General features: G+C 39.8%; 1 protein-coding gene across 2 annotated transcripts in view; it reads right to left on the reverse strand.

Moving 5' to 3' along the window:
- TANC2 (tetratricopeptide repeat, ankyrin repeat and coiled-coil containing 2) overlaps positions 1-19,296 on the reverse strand; it is a 382,196-nt gene that overhangs the window by 17,571 nt on the left and 345,329 nt on the right. For both annotated transcript variants that reach the window (XM_081344806.1, XM_081344805.1), the window contains exons 21-26: positions 18,449-18,572; positions 10,932-11,107; positions 8,600-8,732; positions 7,091-7,182; positions 2,737-2,883; positions 1,297-1,397 (exon numbers count right to left, since the gene is read on the reverse strand). In XM_081344806.1, the coding sequence (XP_081200932.1) occupies positions 1,297-1,397; positions 2,737-2,883; positions 7,091-7,182; positions 8,600-8,732; positions 10,932-11,107; positions 18,449-18,572 (773 nt within the window). The remainder of the gene's footprint in view (positions 1-1,296; positions 1,398-2,736; positions 2,884-7,090; positions 7,183-8,599; positions 8,733-10,931; positions 11,108-18,448; positions 18,573-19,296) is intronic.

Raw genomic sequence — 19,296 nt, forward strand, 5'->3', positions numbered from 1 at the left:
GTCTCTCCCAGGCAAAGATTGCAAAGCAGGCGGGGGTTTCAATACATGCTGTTCAAGCTCATTTGAAGAAGCACAAAGAACAGGAATGCTGAGGGCCATAGACATAATGGATGGCTAAGGAAACTTAATGCAGCAGATGACAGACACATCATGCTCACTTCCCTTTGACATCGGAAGATGTCCAGCAGTGTCATCAGCACACAATTAGTGGAAACCAGTGAGACCCAGGTACACCCATCTACTTCTACAGTTAGATGAATCAAAATGTGAAATATTTGGCTGTTGCAGGAAGCAGTTTATTTGCCCAAGGGCTGGAAAGCATACAATAATGAGTGTCTACAGACAACATGGTGGAGGTTCCTTGCAAGTTTGGGGCTGCATTTCTGCAAGTGGAGTTGAAGATTTGGTCAGCATCAATGGTGTCCTCAGTGCTGAGATATACAGACAAATACTTATTAATCCTGACATATATCAGGTGTGTGATTGGTCCCAAATTTATTCTGTAGGAGGATAATGATCCCAAACATATAGCCAATGCCATTCAGAAATAACTTCAGCATAAAGGGGTCCGGGAAGTGACTTTCCCACAGAACCCTGATCTCAATGTTATCAAGTCTGTTTGGGATTACATGAAGAGACAGAAGGATCTGAGGCAGCCTACATCCTCAGAAGATATGTGGTTAGTTCTCCAAGATGTTTGGAACAACCTTGAAGAAACCTTGCTGAGTTCCTTCTGAAACTGTATGCAAGTGTACCTAGAAGAACTGATGCTGTTTTGAAGGCAAAGGGGGGGGGGGCATCCCAAATATTGATTTCATTTGGATTTTGTTAATTGATAAAAATGAACTATTAACACTTCTATTTCTGAAAGCATTCTTAATTTACAGCATTTCTGCACAACTGCCTAAAACTTTTGCACAATACTATGTACGTATATGTATAAATCTTGATCCAACTGCTTTCAACTTTCTTACATAACAGGTAGCCTTATACATAGAACAAGTTACTGATTAATCCACAAACGAATCCTCCATGCTGATGCTTGTTATTATGGTGTGAATAAAGAAAATGCTAGCAGAATGTTCTATAAGGACACTATGGCAAAACTTAAAAGAGCTGCTATAGCTGAAACTATGGAAGGTGCTCAGGCTATAACAGCATCTGAATCTGTTATTTTCAGATTATAATTATATTCTTCCTCAGGTATATTCTTGCTATTTGTTCCTTGTATGGATTAGGACATTTTTAGGAGTGTATCACACCCAAACCTTCATTTCTCTCTGGCTCTCCTCTCACCTGCTGCTGCGTTTGGCCCTTGCTCTTGCATAGTAAGCTTCATAAGATTTCGGTTTCAGCTCCAGTGCTTTAGTAGCAAATTCCTCCGCCATTCCAAAATCCTGCCATTACAATAGGTGCGTAGATAAGTCATTGAAAAAACACACAGAGAATTTGGGAAAAATAAAATAAAGTTGATAGATTGTTGTAAGTGGACTGAGTACTTTCTAACATTAACAAAATATTAGACAGCTGGTATCAAGAGATCCAACTTTTTTAGGTGTTATCTGTTCCTAACCTGTTCTTTGGACATACGTCCATCCATGCATTATCATTTTTTCTGCTCTAGAAATAGTAAAATCTACTTCATTGTGTGTTGAAGGAATTAGGTAAAGGGAACTTAGGGATATATTATATAATCTGGACATTAGCAGCCATTCCTAATAACAATTTATCTTTATGATTATGTGAAGGACCCTAACTAGTTACATTAAAGTTCTCTAGGTAGTTGTTCTATACTTGTATGGCCAGTAGAATATAGAAGGGGAGGCATGGCAAAATAGGCAGCATGGGCAAGCTTATCTTGTATAACCTTACCATTCAAACAATATGATTTTAAATCTTTTAAGTGACATTTCTCAGAATTAAAATCCCAAGAGTAAGGATAAACATAGATATATCTGAATTTTTTGTTGCACTACCATTAAAAGAGTTCCTCAACTTAGTTAGAATTAATGCCATCATTTTGATGATATGAGTAAACTTTGTATTATTAAGAGCATAAATAAAGTCTTGCTGAATTGGCCCCCTGGCCCATGTAATGCAGTGTCTGTTCTACCACAGCCAACCAAGTGTGCAAGGTTGCAACTGTAAAATCTGTTGTTGTTTTTAAGTTTGTTTAAAATCTAACCTGTTATATATATCTCAATCTCTAAGTCATTGTCGTTTGATTTCTAACCTAAAAGTTCCCCTTTTTCTCTCTCACAGCCGTATTCCACTATATACACACAAACACACATTTTATGTTGTTTTAAACATGAATGGCTTTTGAACAGCATAAAGACTCATATGCAAGGAGAGTGTAACCTATGCATCTTGAGACTGAGTCACTGTTCTAAGAGAAAGCAAGACCTTTAGAAAGAAAAGACAATATTTTATATCCACCAGCATCCTTCAATTTCCATATACACTAAATATTTTTTTAGAAAATGAAAGGAAGCCATTTTCATAAACTGATGAATTTTTAATTGCTTGAAATAAATCCTAAACTATTGCTTGGCTGTTTCAGAATTAGAAAACCCCAGTGCTCTGTGAAGGACAACCAAATTACAAAAAGGTGGAGGTTTTAAGGCCATTCTAGGAACATAGGTAAGAGTCTGGTTAGGGAAGTAATTAGGAACAGGAAAGGAAGCTGGGAAAGGATCACATTCAGGAATAATCTGTAAGAAGGAGGGCACTTACATTCATTTTCCTCCGACAGCGTGATAAGTTGAGAAGGAGTGACACCTTCAGTTCCCGAAAAGTTTTTAGGTCCTCTCCAAACCCTTCTCGGGGGAATTTCTTCAAAGCATACTGATATCGTTGGGCAGCTTCTTTCACTTTCCCTTTCTAGTAAAATGTCAAACAGTAAATGTACCATTCAGTTTTTTATCGGAAGGTTGTAAGAGTTATAGATCAAGAAACTGAATGTGCCTGTAAAAGGGTCTAGAAATAAGCAAGGAATATCAGTTATTCTTAGAGAATAATTTTATCAACTTGGTGATCGTTAATAGAAGCTCTCTTCTTACAAGAATCTTTCTCAGATTATTTTTCTGCATATCTTTATATTTCTTACTGTTATTCGAGAATCAGTTTGCTTAGAGACACTTTTTGTGGAATGATTAAACAGTGTACATATTAAGAAAGTACTATGTAAGGAGGTAAGGAAAGTAAGGAAGAATAAGCAGTAACTCTCAATAATTTTCATTATTTAATATATACTTCACTCTAAGCAAAATCATGTGCCTAACAGACATGTAAAGTTTGCCTATGTTTTAAGATGCAATGGATGTTGTCTTGTTATACAGTTTTCAATTATGAAATTTTCATTTGTTTTTCACAAAAATGGTGAATTAATTAGTAGACAAATGGATTAGCAGAGAAAAAGCACCAACTATTATTTCTGTGGAGAAAATGTAATATTGGACACTTACCATGAAGTATATTTTTTGTTTGACGTGCTACATCTTCATACTGGACTATGATTTCCCTGTAGTTCAGAAATGGCAAGATTCCTTACCCAAGATCTTTACCGAATCATTTTCTTAATGAAACTTAATGAAAGTTCAATTCCAAAGTAAGGTTTTCAATAGAGAAAAGGGGGGCAGGTTTATAATAAAAGGACTAATGCAGTGGTGGGATTCAGTCAGTTCGCACCAGTTTGGCAGAACCGGTAGCTATTTTTTTTGTTGCCCAAGCCCAGAATGGACTTCTGGAAGCAGCATCCACACAGAGAACCAGTTGTTCACATGTTTGAATCCCACCACTGGACTAATATATGACTACAGGTATTATAACCATTTGTTTAGCAACCGTTTAAAGTTATGATGGTGCTGGAAAAAGTGACTTACGATTTGTCCTTGCACTTAAGACCACTGCAGTATCTCTGCAATTACAAGATTATGATTCAGCCAGCATGTAGTTACAATTGCAGCACCCCAGGGACATATGATTCACAACCTTCCTAACCAACTTCTGGCAAGCAAACTCAATGGGGGAAACCTGTATTTTGCTTAATGACCGTGTGGATTAACTTAATGATCATGGGAAAAAGGTCATAAAATCAGGTGTGATCATGCAATAGTTTACGTAATGGATCACTTAGCAACACAAGTTCCAGTCCTAAGTCAAGGACAACCTGTGGTGGTAAAGCAAATCTCTTTGAATTACTTGTAATATATTACTGAATCGTGAGTTAGCTAACATGACTAAGTAAGTGGGATGGGTTGGTTCTCCTAAGAAAATGAAACATCAGCCATGCTAATGAGAAAAACTAGGATAGAAAGAAGGTAAGCTGAATTCCTTATGAGTTTTGGGGAGAATTTCAGTAACGAGGAATTATTTTTTTAAACATGAAAATGGTTAAGGAAATGCTATAGTAGAACAATGGGAAATACAGAAGAAGTAAGCAAGTCACAAGGATTTAAGACAAAAGCATTATGAATAAAGACAGAGAATAAGCTTTTGCTAAACTCTTTCCTGATGATTGTGGAAGGCAATCTAAAAGCTTTATCTAGATCAGGGTGTCAAACTGCCGGCCCACGAGCCGGACGTATCACAACAAGACCGTGCCCACCCGTGCTGGCAATGGGAAAGAAGCTCAGATCTGTCATGAGACATCACATGACATTGTGAGTTTGATATGTTTGATCTAGATGTTTTCTTTATAGCATTCTAGAACAGGCTTGATAGCATCTTCTTAAACTGTTTTCTGGACACTCTTCCAATTTTAGAAGTTACAGAGGAGGAGCCCCAAAGAGTTTTCATTTGTATGAATTATATTTATCAATATTCACCACATTAAAAAATAAAATTGATGCATTCAATAAAATGTTTTATTCAATCATGTAAAAATAATAATATTAAATCCATTAGAAATTAACATAAATACAATATTTTTCATGAAAAACCCTGTATTTTTAACAAATAAGAATATGTTGTAATGTAAAAGTTGTAGACTTTCTATGAGATTTTTATTTTCCTTGTACTCTTCTTGTTTGTTTTACTGAGGTTTGGTGTATTATTTAATCATTTTTGCAGTCACCTGAAGTGAAGGATTTTACCCACAGCTTCCAAATAGCCAAATAAATTATGGGCTATTTAATCCTGATGGATAAAACTCTTATACTTTAGGCAACTGCAAAAATCCTAAAACAGTATGCTACTAGAGTTCTTTTTTCTCCAAAGAACATGGAGAAAAGCAGAAAGCTTTTGGGGGAAAATACTAATTAAAAAATAAGTTTCTCTTTAAGTTTTGAACTAGCAATCTTCTATTTGCAAGGCAAGTGTGTTAACCATTATTCTATTGGGGCATTCATAGTAAAAGCAATTTTAAAAAGAATTAGAGATCCTGAAATAAAATACGACAATAGGTTTTATATTATTTCAAAATAGTTGAATGATTTTAGAGGACACTGTTTGGCACTAATGGAGAAATGGCCTAAAAACAGAAATAATTATAGAATGATTCTAATTTTCACAACTGTTATTACAATAGGATAGCAAACGGTCTAAATTCATTCATCCCACTTCAGTCTGACTCTTCTTAATGTAAATGATGGTTTTTGTTTTTCACCTAAGGGCTATAAATATGATTAAAGATTTAGCCTGCCCTGGCAATAAAAAATCAGTGATAATCAGATTTTTTTATAAGCAATGTTTGCCAACCAGCTTCAAATAATGATTACGATGGGAATCTGGTTTATTTAATTATAAAGTCTATTTACTAAATTACAGGTTTAAACAACATAATAAAACATCTAATGAACACCATTTTTAAAAAAGGGGAATGGAGGTAAATAGATTAAGAATTCTATACTGAAAATATATTTGGTGTACTTTAGAAGCCAATTTATCCCATAAGGGAGAGTGTTCTCTAATCTGGAAGCCACAATTGAAAATTGTCTCTTCCTTAATCCTCACCAGGAAGCATCTTGTCAAAAGGAGAAATCAGAAGATGGCAGCAATAAAATCTGCAGAAATAGAGCAACATTCCTAGGCAATTGGGAGGATGTAATTATAGAGATACTCCAGTCTAACAGGGTTTAAAGGGCAAAATCAGAAATGTGATCATAGAAACAAACTAGGAATGAGTCAGACTGAGATCAAATTCATAGAATATGGACTGTCTTTCAAGTGAAAATAAGATTCTCACAGTGACATTTCAGGCTAACTAAAGTTTCTACAAGCAGGTCCACACAATGTACAGTACAATAATCCAGATTGAAAATTATAAAAGGATGAATGATTATAGCATTGATTTTTCCCAGGAAAAGAACTCAAGAAAATTTTAGCCATAGTTGTTTATGGTTTGTAGAGAAGGAAAAGTGAGAAATTAAAATTAACAGAGACAATTTCACAGTCTGATCTTTATGATTTAATTATGGTTAGATATCAAGTATCATGTCTATGCATGACTTCAGCCTGAACTGTATAGAACTTGGGTTGAATTTTATTTTATTTTTTTCATAAATAAAATATATGCCTATGTTAAATTTCAGAATAAAGAAAACTATCTGAGCCCCAGAGAGCTATTTCAGATATTAAAGAATATAAAGACTCCCTTTTGCTCAGATTGGACAATTTAACACAGGATAGAAGTTATAGAAACTGTGAACAATTAAAAGACCCTTTGCATTTTATCAAAGAATATATTTTGTCCCACTGGTCATAGAAAATAATATGGGTCATCAAATCTGCAAATATAGTATTTAACTTAGTGTTGAAAACATGTGGAAGAGGCCTTCATCCTGCAGTGCATAGACAGTGGCTAAAATGATGATGATAATGAGTTTTAACTATATAAATGCCTTAAATACATAAACTTACATATATTACTCTAAATTTAGGCTACGAATATATCTTTTTAGTTTTGGAATTAGGGAATTATAATTTATTTAACAATTCAAAATATTGCCAGAACTGCCTACATTATGAATTAAAATTTCTGAAAATTTCTGATATATATTTCCATTGCCCTATAAACATAGAATGATAAATGTTTCTTTTTAACACAAAAGCTAAATTATTAAATATAAAAATACAGTTTCCATCTTACCTTGTAAAACATGTCTCCCTCTTCCATCAACTTGCTCAACAGGATGACCATGATGTCTGGTTTGGAAGTGGCCATTGCCCATGTTGCTGGACCTGCAGTGTACAGGATGCATGATGGGTAAAAACTCATACAATGCAAAAGGTGGCAGTGAAGGAAAGCTAAAATGGGAAAACATCCTGGGCAGATAATTTCTGATGGAGAGAACAACTTGATACTGTCAAATCAACAAGCAACTTTCTCCCAGAAAAAAAGTTGGGTTTTATATGTCAGTGAATAAAATATATACTTTGCAATACTATAATTAAATTAATTTTAAAACAAGTCATAAATACGTGAGTCATTTCCAAAGAGAAAATATTCACTTAGTGGCATTACCAAGAAAACATTCTAGAAAAATGAATAAGAAGAACAAGTCTAATATTAAATAGAATTAAAATTAAATATCTATGTCATTGTACATAAATTATTGGTGTGCAATACAAAATCTGATGCAGATATATCTGAAATTTTCTGCGTCAATAATTATAATTATATAATTATAATATTTTACCATGTGAAAATCTTTTAAAACTTCAGTGTTTCTGAAAAAAAATCAGTTCAAACTAAATTCTTATCTGTGAAAGTACATTCTCCTAATGCAGTTCAAAAGTCCAGTTCTGCACTATCTTATGTCGGTTTTCAAAAACAAAAATAATAAACAAATCATTTCAGAATGAGTTTTTCGGTCAGTAAATTATCAGCTTCTGAAGCTCTTATCATCATAGAAATCATTTCAGAAGGTTCAGTGAAAACAAATGTGTAGTGTTTTACATATTTTGCAGCATTTTATAAGTGAATTTAGTCTTGAGTTCAAGTTATTCTCTGCAGCAGTAAGAAAAAATAATTATTTGAAGATGAGAAAAGTTAAAAGTGGGGAATAGAAGACAGGCAGGCAAAACTGCAGAAGAGAAAAGGCAGAGCTGTTAGACCACCAAGGTTGATGATGACAGCAGTAGTAAAATATACCTCGTGGGCGACTTGGTAGTGTCTGACAGCCTTTGGGGGGAGGTGTGGGGGGGAAGATAGGAGGAAAAAAACAAAGTTGTAAGAGAGGGAGGAAAAAATGGATGAAGGTGAATTTTAAAAAAGGAAAAAGCAGCAGTGAGAGGCAGGCAGCAAAGCAGCAGCAAATTTTGTGAGGCAAGAATTAAGAGACAAAAGCATATGCAGGTAATGCTCAAACCTAGAAACATCTACAGAGCAAGGTAGGCAGCATACCAGCGTAACACAGCTACTTAGATTTTCATTTTTAGGCAAAGAACTACTATGAATTGCTCTCTTTAGTTTGTAAGAGCTAAATAAATAATAAATAATAATAAATCATTACTGCAACCATCACATATGGAAATGCTGAGCATTTGCATATTGAAACTGTGTATGCCTATATCACAGGAATATACTGTATATTGTACAGTGTTTTTACATCGAAGAAAGGTATGGAAGAGATTATTCCCTTTATGTCCTCCCTACCTATCTTGGCTCCTTTCTTCAAGAGAGTAACTACAACAGAGGTATTGCGGCAGCCCACTGCCCTATCGAGGGGGCGCATCCCACTATAATCCACATGCTCAATCATGGCACCATGATCCACCAGGAACTGAACCTAAAAATAAACAAACAACTGAATCAGCATCATCCTGAAAGAATCAATGCTGAGGTTTCAGATTCATAGAATGCTGGTTATCATCTTTAAAGCCCTACATGATATAAGGTTGGCAGCTTTTTCTGCCCATCCTACCAGATCCATTAGGATGGATGTGTCCCCAGTCTTATCAGTAAAACGTTAATGCCTTGCAGAATCCAGGAAACATGCCTTCTTGGTAATGATGCTTGCCTGGTGAAACACTTCCCCTAGAGATCCAGATGGCTCTGATCTTGTTGACTTTCTGGAAAACCGAAAAACCTGGCTTTTCTCACAGACATTAAGGCTAGGTTGTTAGTGGTGAGTCACATAGTGATCACTGTTTCTGTGGTTGAGGATAACATGTGAGGTGCCTTGGCTTTTATATGTATTAAGTTTCTTTGTATATACCATGTTTTCTCCAAAATAAGACCTGGGCTTATTTATTTATTTTTGCCTACAAAAGAGGTCTTATTTTCAGGGGGTATCTTTTTCATTCACCTTGCAGCGGCAGCACCAACACCCTCCTCCCCAGCCATCCCACTTCTTCTGTAGCTGAAGGAGTGGCTTCATTCTGCACTTCGGAATGGAGCTCTGGCCTGCATTTCACAGTCAGAGGCCTTTCCGGAAGGCCTCTGCAGCCGAGAACCAAGCTACAGATTTAATCCAGATCTCAGTACTTGGCTGCAGATGCCTTCTGGAAAGGTCTCTGCGAAATGCAAGCTGGAGCTCCATTCTCAGCTGCAGAATGAATCTGCTTCTTCAGCCACAGAAGAAGTGGACCGGCAAGGCAAGTGTCATCCATGGGAGGCCTGGCTGCAATTGTAAGCTCCATTTCCCCACCCTAGCTTGATTTTTAGGCATCCATCTTGCCCCAAAACTAGTGCTTATTTTGGGGGTAGGGTTTATATTAGGCCCACCCACAAAAATCAAACTAGGGCTTATTTTGGGGGTAGGTGTTACTTTTAAGGAAACATGGTGTGTTGCTTTTACCATTTTCTATTGTAAACTATATGTCTAAACATAGGTTTAACTATATCACTAGGACTGATGTCTCTTTTGAGATCAATTGGAGGAGTATGACAAGCCAGACCAATTTGTCAGACTGGCTAACCTATTGCACAAAAATCCCAAATGGCGCAGGAAACTGGCATTTACAACATACTTGGAACTATTGCAGAAGTCATCAAGGCTTATTGCTGACAATGTAATTTCATGCTGGTTCCTTTTCTTTAGCCCTCCAATCCAATCTTGAACTTAACATTTAAAGGGCATATAAGCTTTTCAATACTGACAATTTCTGTGGTCTGAGAAGACAGTTAGTCACCCTATTAACTCTACCTATTAAATCAAATGTGAAGGATTGACAAAGGTGTCATAGGTTTCAATTTCCATTACATTTTATAAGATGTAGCTGAAAGTATTGGATTACATAGTCCATTTTTTCCTCACTATGAACTATGGAATGAAGAACGGTGGATGCCATTTACTTCCAGTTTCAGATCATTTTACTGCAAACTGAGATTGTTTGAGGGAAAGTGGAAAGGTACCCATATTTTGGCAGTGTCATATGAATCAGTGGCTGTGATAAAGAAATGAAATAAATTATTTTCTCTTATTTAGATTTAGATTAGATTTAGATTTTATTAGATTTATATACCGCCCTTTCCCAAAGGACTCAGGGCGGTTTACAGGGCATTGTAAAATCATACCAATACAAAATACAAAGTTAAAAGACAAATAAAAGATTAAATTATCCCTGAAAATAAAACCCCAGTTAAAATTCTCAGCCTGGGCCAGAGAGCAAAAAGAGCCAAGTCTTCAGGTCTCGGCGGAATGAACGTAGGTCAGGGGTAGTCCTCAGCTCCACGGGCAGCTGGTTCCAGAGGGCAGGCGCACCCACAGAAAAGGCCCTCCCCCTGGGTGTTATCCGCCGGCAATCTTTTACCGGCGGCACCCTGAGCAGACCCTCCCTCTGCGAGCGCACTGGACGAAGGGAACTTGATGCTGGCAGCAGGTGTTCCCTCAGATATCCCGGACCCAAGCCATTTAGGGCTTTATAGGTCATTACCAGCACCTTGAATCTCACCCGGAGGGCAACCGGAAGCCAATGCAGCTTATATATAATATATAATAAATAAATAAGCAAACAAGCAAGTAATAAAAATAATAAAAACTTACCACCTCTGCATCTCCATAAAAAGCTGCTAAATCTAAAGGAGTACGCCCATTTTTGTCAGCATGATCTGTAGCAGCTCCACTCTCTACCAAAGCTCGCACTACTGAAATATGGCCTTTTAAGCAAGCCCAGCTAAGAGCCGTTAGTCCTTCTTTGTCCATTAAGGAAATTGAGGAGCCTGAAGAAAAAAAAAGCAAAGCTGCTTATGTGCTTGCACAAGCTAAAATTATCTACACTTCATTCTTGTAGCAATCTTTCATAAAGGTTTGGTCTTATAATGATTTAGGAATGCATATATCTCATTTACAAGAAATACTGCTTGTATTAGCTTGATAAATACTTTAGAGGAAAAAAAGTCACCTAATAATAGCTTGTTGCTCTTGGAGTAGCTTGTAGAGTATTTTATAGTGAGAAAATGGCTTCTCAACTTTTTACTGCATATTGGAACAAAATTCTGGTAACATTCTTCTGCATTTTTACTCATTCCTTAAGAATGAGACAAATTTATCAGTTTGATTAGTTCCCCTATCTAATGTTAAATTCTCCAGAAACATCTCATTCTTGCATTAAAACAAGAAACAAAATGAGCCTGCTGGGTAAAAGAAAAGAATATAATCATTTAACAAGACATAGGGACTAAGAGATCAAAAATGAGATACAAAACATATTGTCCCACAAATGATAACTTTCCCCCTCTGGATAAGAGTGTCAACTGGGCAACTCATGAACAAGGAAGCCTTTAGCAGCTAAGGTTGCATAACCCATTATGGTTCACCAGTCTTTCTCTGCATCCCAAATCTTGCCAACTCTTCTTCTTTCCAACATATAATGTCATCTTGCTCTCCACAAGAAAATGTTGATGTATGTATAATTGCATATTTGCTTAGCCTAATATTTTTTTCTAATTATGAGATTATCAGGACAGATGCAGAAATCTGGGATCCAATTCATCTACTGACTTCCTTGTTGCCCAAAAGAATCTTTGCCCAGGTTGCTCAAATGTTCACTCAGTGTATGTTGAAATGCCCCTCTTGCTGGCACTGATTTCAACTTTTATGGTTTAGTGTGTAGGTTGGGAAGAACTAAAGATTTCATGGCCACCATGATTATATGGGTTTGTTCCAGGAAACTCCAGGCAAGACATACTTAAATGATTATACTTCAACCTTATTTGTGCATTGCAGCCAATATATTATCATCTAGATATGGACAACATTATAGCTAGCCTCTGTGCTAGATTATATAATTTCCCAATCCTGATAATAATAGTTTATTTAATTTATAGGGCCACTTAATTGAAATGACTCAAGGCTGATGAGATTGATTGCTGCTTATGACCTTTGTGAGGTAAACTGATAAATTATAAAGGTTGATCTCAGGTGCCTTATGAATTCGATTCTGGAAATGATTCTGGTGAGTCTCAATGATTTTATACATAATTGTATTTTCTAAACAAAGTGAACTTATGAGAAATTGCTTCTGAGTGCCTTCCCTCTGTATACTGAATTGAATGGCTGGTTTGCTTATTGCAGACTTCAGACAGATGAAACAACAAAAGCAACACCTGGAATGCTGGTGTAGAAACATAAGAAGTGAAAATGGGGCAAGTTCAAATCTGAGTCTACATCATGGCAATAAAACAGATTTAGTACATTTTTCCTCTTATTCCATCAACGGACTGCTGTTCAATGGTCTTGTCTAAGCTAGCTACCCTCTCTGAGGAGAAATCATGTGTAGCTTTTGTTGGCACAGGTCTTTGCTGATAAAAGTAACTCAAATTACCAATCTCTGGACTCTTGGAGGAAGAGGAGTTCGTATAATAACTGGAACAGCGTCATGCTGTATTACCTGGAATTTATTTTTGCCTGTGGAATCCAAGAAAGCAGGATTGTCTCTGGTATTCCTCGGCTACCTGTGGCTTGAATTCATACAGTATTTCTCCTGTTTTTCTGGGGGTAGATGGAGTGTGTGTTTGTGTATCTATCTATGATGGGCTGGTGATTATCAATGTTTTGCTTTAGGAAAGGACATTTCCTACACATTTAAAAGAGGCCCTCCCAGAATTCAGCTATTCTTGGAAATTATTGCTGTCTCTTTTGTAGACAAGATGCCATGTGTGCCTAAAACTACTTTTATTAAGAATGGCTATAGTCCCAGAATGTTGCAAGTCAGAATATGCTTCCCTTTCTCCTTCCTTTTTTATCCTTGAATGAATTCACAGGGTATTTGTCTAAGACATTTTCATACTGTTCTCCTTAATCTAGGCTTGAATGATGTTTACTTCCTTGTCGCCTTGATAATAGATCCTCCCTCTCTCCATTAAGGTCATCTTAATGAGAGGGAGGTGCCCATTCTACTTTGGAAGCTACCTGAAAGGTACCCAGCTCAGTGGCAGGGAGCTGGTGGACTGGACACTTTCGACCTTCTATTTTTCATCTTCCTGACTGACTGACTATGGGACTGCCTGACTGGACCTACCCGGACAATGGTCCATTTGTCCTATTCTAGCACAGACTTATTTGCGCTCAGGGGTGCCCCCCCTTCCTTGGTGCGACCCGCCTTTGTTTCCATTGTTCCTCTTGATGACGGGCCCAATTATTGGGACCCCGAGAGATGGTTGGGCAGGGACAGGAGCCTCTATCACAAATTTAATAAGAGGCCCCTGGTGCGCTTTTTAGCAAAGTTTTTGTGGGGTTAGGGAGGGGGGTGGGTTCACAGGTTTGGTTGGAAACTGGGGGGGTTCCACCAACCGTTTCTCAGACCAGGCCTGGGATTGATCACGCCGTGACGGGGCTTGGGTTGGGTGCCTACGGGGCCCTGGAGCGGGGTGTGGGATTGCCTATTCCCACGGCGGTAGTGAATGGCCGCAGGTGCATGAACAGAGGGCCGTATCAATATCTGGGAGTGCGTCCCCGCTGTCTCCAAGCGGTGATGCGCTCCGACCCTCTGATTTCGGCCCGTGGTACCGGGAGTGAGGATGAGCAGCCACCTGAGCTCAGGCTCGTGTATTTCAATGCCAGGTCCATAATGAATAAGGCTCCTCTCATTCGTGAGTTGGTTGAGGAGGAGCATGCGGACCTGGCTTGCATTACGGAGACCTGGTTGAGTCCAGAGGGCGGTGTCCCCCTGGCTGATCTTTGCCCATCAGGTTTCCGGGTGCTGCACCAGCCTCGGGGCCAGGGTAGGGGCGGTGGAGTGGCGGTAGTTGCGAGGGAGACCTTATGTCCACGGGAGGCCACGATGGTCCAGATAGTCGGGTGTGAGTCCCTCCTCCTGAGATGCGGCCCTAGAGCTCAGTTGGGCTTGCTGCTGGTGTACTTTTCGCCTAGTCACGTAGCAGCAGCCGTGCCTGAGCTTCTTGATATCCTCTCAGGGTTGGTGATTGAGTTCCCCAAACTTATGATTTTGGGTGACTTCAATCTACCATCCCTGGGGGGGATCATCTGAGTTAGCTCGGGAGTTCATGGCTTCTATGACGGCCATGGACCTGATGCAGGTTATTCAGGGCCCACTCATGGGGGGGGTGTCACATGCTCAATTTGGTTTTTCTATCCGGACGGTGGTTAGATGATCTGGGTGGGGGCTCTCCAATTGTTACACCCCTGTCATGGACCGATCATCATCTCCTGCGGCTGGTCTTCCGTTTTGCCACTCCCCGTTGTGGGGTTGTTGAGCCAATGAGATGGTTCCACCCTAGGCGCTTGATGGACCCTGAGCGGTTCCAGGCGGCACTTGGGTCCCCACCTGCCTCCTTTGCCCACAGCTTGGCCGATGCCCTAGTGGAAGCCTGGGAAAGGGTGGCTACAGAGGCACTCGACCGAGTTGTACCCATGCGGCCCTTGACCCGGCGCAAATCCCAATGGGCTCCATGGTTCTCCATGGAGCTCCGGGAGATGAAGCGTCGGAGACAGGGCCTAGAGAGCTGTTGGAGGTCCAGTCGATCCGAATCTGACCGGTTGCCACTAAGGTCGTTCACGAGAACTTATCTCGCGGCGATGAGGGTGGCAAGGTCTAACCACTTTGCCACCCTCATCGCATCCGCAGATAATCGCCCGGCCGCCCTGTTTAGAGTAACTCGCTCCCTCCTTAATCAGGAGGCGAGGGAGGAGCACTTGCAGGGTCGTGCCAAGGAGTTTAGCCGATATCTGTCGGACAAAATCGCTCGGATCCGGACTGGTTTGGACTCCGACTGGGCAGAGTCTGACGATGAGGACACGGGCAGTCTTGTCGATGTTATCTGGGAGGAGTTCGACCCTGTGACTCCTGAAGACGTGGACAGGATCATGGGGAAGCTGAGCTCCACCACGTGTTTGTTGGACCCGTGTCCCTCCTGGCTGATTTATGCGGCCCGGGATGGGACACGAGGCTGGCTCCAGGCAGTGATAACTGCTTCTTTGAGTGAGGGTAGTTTTCCCACCACCTTGAAGGAGGCGGTGGTGAGACCCCTCCTCAAGAAGCCTGCCTTGGACCCAGCAATATTAAACAACTTTCATCCGGTCTCCAACCTTCGCTTCCTTGCGAAGGTTGTTGAGAGCGTGGTGGCGCAGCAGCTCCCTTTGTTCTTGGATGAAGCTGATTATCTAGACCCATACCAATCGGGCTTCAGGCCCGGGTACAGCACAGAGACGGCATTGGTCGCGCTGGTGAATGATCTCTGGCGGGCTCGGGACAGGAGTTGTTCCTCTGTCCTAGTCCTATTAGACCTCTCAGCGGCTTTTGATACCATCGACCATGGTATCTTGCTGCGACGTCTCAGGGGGTTGGGAGTGGGAGGCACAGTTTTTCAGTGGTTCTCCTCCTACCTTCTGGGACGTTCGCAGTCGGTTTTGGCAGGGGGGCAGAGGTCGACCTTGAGGCCTCTCATTTGTTGAGTTCCTCAGGGATCGGTCCTCTCGCCTCTCCTGTTCAACATCTATATGAAGCCACTGGGTGAGATCATTCGTGGTTTTGGAGTTGGGTATCATCAGTATGCTGATGATACCCAGCTTTTTATTTCGACCCCAAACCACCCCAGTGATGCCCTCAATGTGATGTCCCGTTGCCTGGAAGCGGTCCGGGTCTGGATGGGGAGGAACAGGCTTCGGCTCAACCCTGACAAGACTGAGTGGCTGTTCGTGCCGGCATCCCGGGAAATTCAGATTACTCCATCTCTTGCCATGGGGGGTGAGTTATTACCCCCCGTAGATAGGGCACGCAACTTGGGGGTCCTCCTAGACTCACAGCTCTCTTTAGAAGATCATATTGGAGCTGTGACTAGGGGGGCCTTTGCCCAGGTTCGCCTGGTGCGCCAGTTGCGGCCCTATCTGGACTGGGATGCCTTGCGTACAGTCACTCATGCGCTCGTGACCTCTCGTCTGGACTACTGTAATGCTCTCTACATGGGGCTGCCCTTGAAGACCACTTGGAGGCTCCAACTGGTGCAGAATGCAGCCGCACGAGTTGTGTTGGGAGTCTCCAGATACTCCCATGTTACACCTTTGCTGCATTGGCTGCCGGTTGCCCTCCGGGTGAGATTGTTGGTAATGACTTACAAAGCCCTACATGGCATGGGTCCGGATTACCTACGGCAACACCTGTGGCCGGCGTCAACTTCCCTCCGTCCAGTGCACTCCCACAGAGAGGGCCTCCTCAGGGTGCCTCCGATCAAAGAATGTCGACTGGTGGCCCCTAGGGGGAGGGCGTTCTCTGTGGGCGCGCCAGACCTGTGGAACCGCTTGCCGGTCGAGCTCCGGATGGCCCCCCGACCTTCGCTCCTTCCAGCGGGATCTAAAAACTTATTTATTTGAGCAATCCGGCCTGGTTTGATGGGGTTGGGGTTTTAACATGGTTTTTAATTATTGTATACATCGGGCATAATATTTAATTGTTTTTTAACTTTTGTACTTTGTTTTTTAATATTTATTGCCCTGTACACCGCCCTGAGTCCTTCGGGAGAAGGGTGGTATAAAAATTTAATAAATAATAATAATAATAATAATAATAATAATAATAATAATAATAATAATAATAATAATAATAATAATAATAATGATAATAATAATCTGCTTTATTATCTGCAGTTATTCAGATTATGTTTACTGGTCAGCTAACAGCATACTAGAGGAAATGGGTTATCTTTTCAGTTATAATTCATGCTTGGGGACCGCACTTTGTCTTGGCATCCATTTATTTCTCCATTTTAAAAGAGTTATATACTGCCATCTCCATAATTATATTACTATCATCTTGTCCTGAGCAAAAAATCTATGAGTGGGGCTGCACGTTAATTGGGAGAACCCTATGTTTGTTCTGGAATTTTGGACTACTCCAAAGAGAATGGCTGGCATATGTCCTCTAGACACCTATCAGTTAAATCAATCAAACATCCAGGATTTGGGGAAATAAGCAGACTAGAATATGTATGTGTCTGTGGAGGAATAGCACACATGATCTCCCCATCTTCCTGTGGTTACTAATCTATCTTTCAACATTCTTCCTTCCTCTGTCCACTACCCTTGAAATTCTATTATTTATTTCCTGTCAAACTTTCCCTTAAGTGTCAAACATCTCAGAAAGATACTGCAAAAGAATAGAAACTAATAGCCTCTTTTTAAATTCATCCTTAATTATACCATACTAAGTTGTACATTTTCTATATCAGAATTTTCAGAAGAAACATGCTCCAGGTCCATTCTCTGAAATAATATCATTTATATTCAGGAAGTGTGCCTTCTATATCATGGGACTCCCAGATAGAACAGCCTCCCCTCTGCGATCTGGAAGTCTGGTTGGGCTTTTGGAAGGCTTTCAAGATATAGGCTCTTTTTCTCAAGGGGGACATAATATTAATTGATCTTGTATGTTTGTTTTGTTTTTATTCTGTTAACAGTTCTGTGAAGTACTTCAGCTATTTTTAATTAGATATTACCTTGCAGCTATTAGATAGTGTGGGGTGGTATTTTTTTTGGAGGGAGTAAGCTGCCCAGAGTTACCTGATTAAGGTGGGTGCCACATAAATTAGAAAGAAACAGAAATGGATATAGAGAGATCTTTATCCCATAGAAGAGCATTTTTACATCTTTTCTTGTAAAATCTATGACTGGCAAGCCACTTTGTTTCTGTGTAGGACAGAGAAACTTTTGATACAAATTATTACTGATAATCTAACTCCCTGGATAACAATTCACTCAGAGTGGTCTACATTTGGAATAGTATGTGATTACAAAAATAAAAATAAGAGTGGTTTCTACATAGGTGCAGTGGGTAGGTGGGGTTCTGTAAAACACATGTATGTGTTGTAAATTAAAATAAATTGTTGAAACGTTGTTTTAAAAAAATATCCAAAACATTTCCCAAACATATAAATATTGGCTGAAAATAAGGCATTTCCCAACTATAATGAAAATATATTGATCTTGAAATAAACACTACTGGCCTCATATCTCTATTCTGTTGCACATGAATACTGTAGAACAGAATCAAAGATGATGTATGCATTCTGGAAGATTTGGCCTTAATCTTACAATTTTTCAACACTAACCTTGTCCCAATAAGAACTCCACAGTGCCCAAATGCCCCTCTGAAGCTGCCATCATTAGAGGAGTCCGACCTTGTTTATCTGCCATATTAACATCTGCACCATGGGTGAGCAAGAGGTCGACAATCTGAAAACACATAAAGAATGCACTGGGTACAAACCATCTACATAAATATGTTGTCAGAAGTATCATGGATTCTTCTGCTAAGAATGACAATCTTTTGATGGTTGTTGGCTGCAATTAGCTTTTTTGGGGGGGAGGGAGGAATCCCAGGCAGGGCAATGGTAACAACAAAAAATCTATGGGATATATCCCATCTCATTCTCACAAGATACCTTTTGCTCTGTGACCCAAAACTACATTAAATGCCCCTTAACAGAAACACAAAAAGATTAAACAATTCAAAATAAATTTCAAGATGGCAGTTACTAAGAGCTACCAGCATCTACAGCACAGAGTCCAAGCTTCTTCCTAATTGTAGAAGGAAGTATTCTAAACAGTTAAGTACAAGAATTCAGCAGAAGAACAAATTTTTGTGTGGGCTATTCCTAAAGAGTGAGCCTAGATATTTACAAATATTTAATGCTTTTGTAATTATTGTGGCTTATTACTGAATAGAGATTCCTATGAAAGATCTTCAGGTTTGATTTAAATATCTTTTTATTGGCTGGATTCTCCTGACATCTCAACCCTACAACTTCTCCACCTAAATTCCTTTCTTTAGATTTATGGCTCCTCTACATTTCAGAAGATAGCTTATCATACTGACTAACTTTCTATACGACAGAGAATGAGATGGCTGGATGGAGTCACTGAAGCAGTAGGCATGAGCTTAGATGGACTCCAGAAG

The sequence above is a fragment of the Vipera berus genome (assembly GCF_964194415.1).
Source record: "Vipera berus genome assembly, chromosome: Z".
In the NCBI taxonomy this organism is placed as follows: Eukaryota; Metazoa; Chordata; class Lepidosauria; order Squamata; family Viperidae; genus Vipera; species Vipera berus.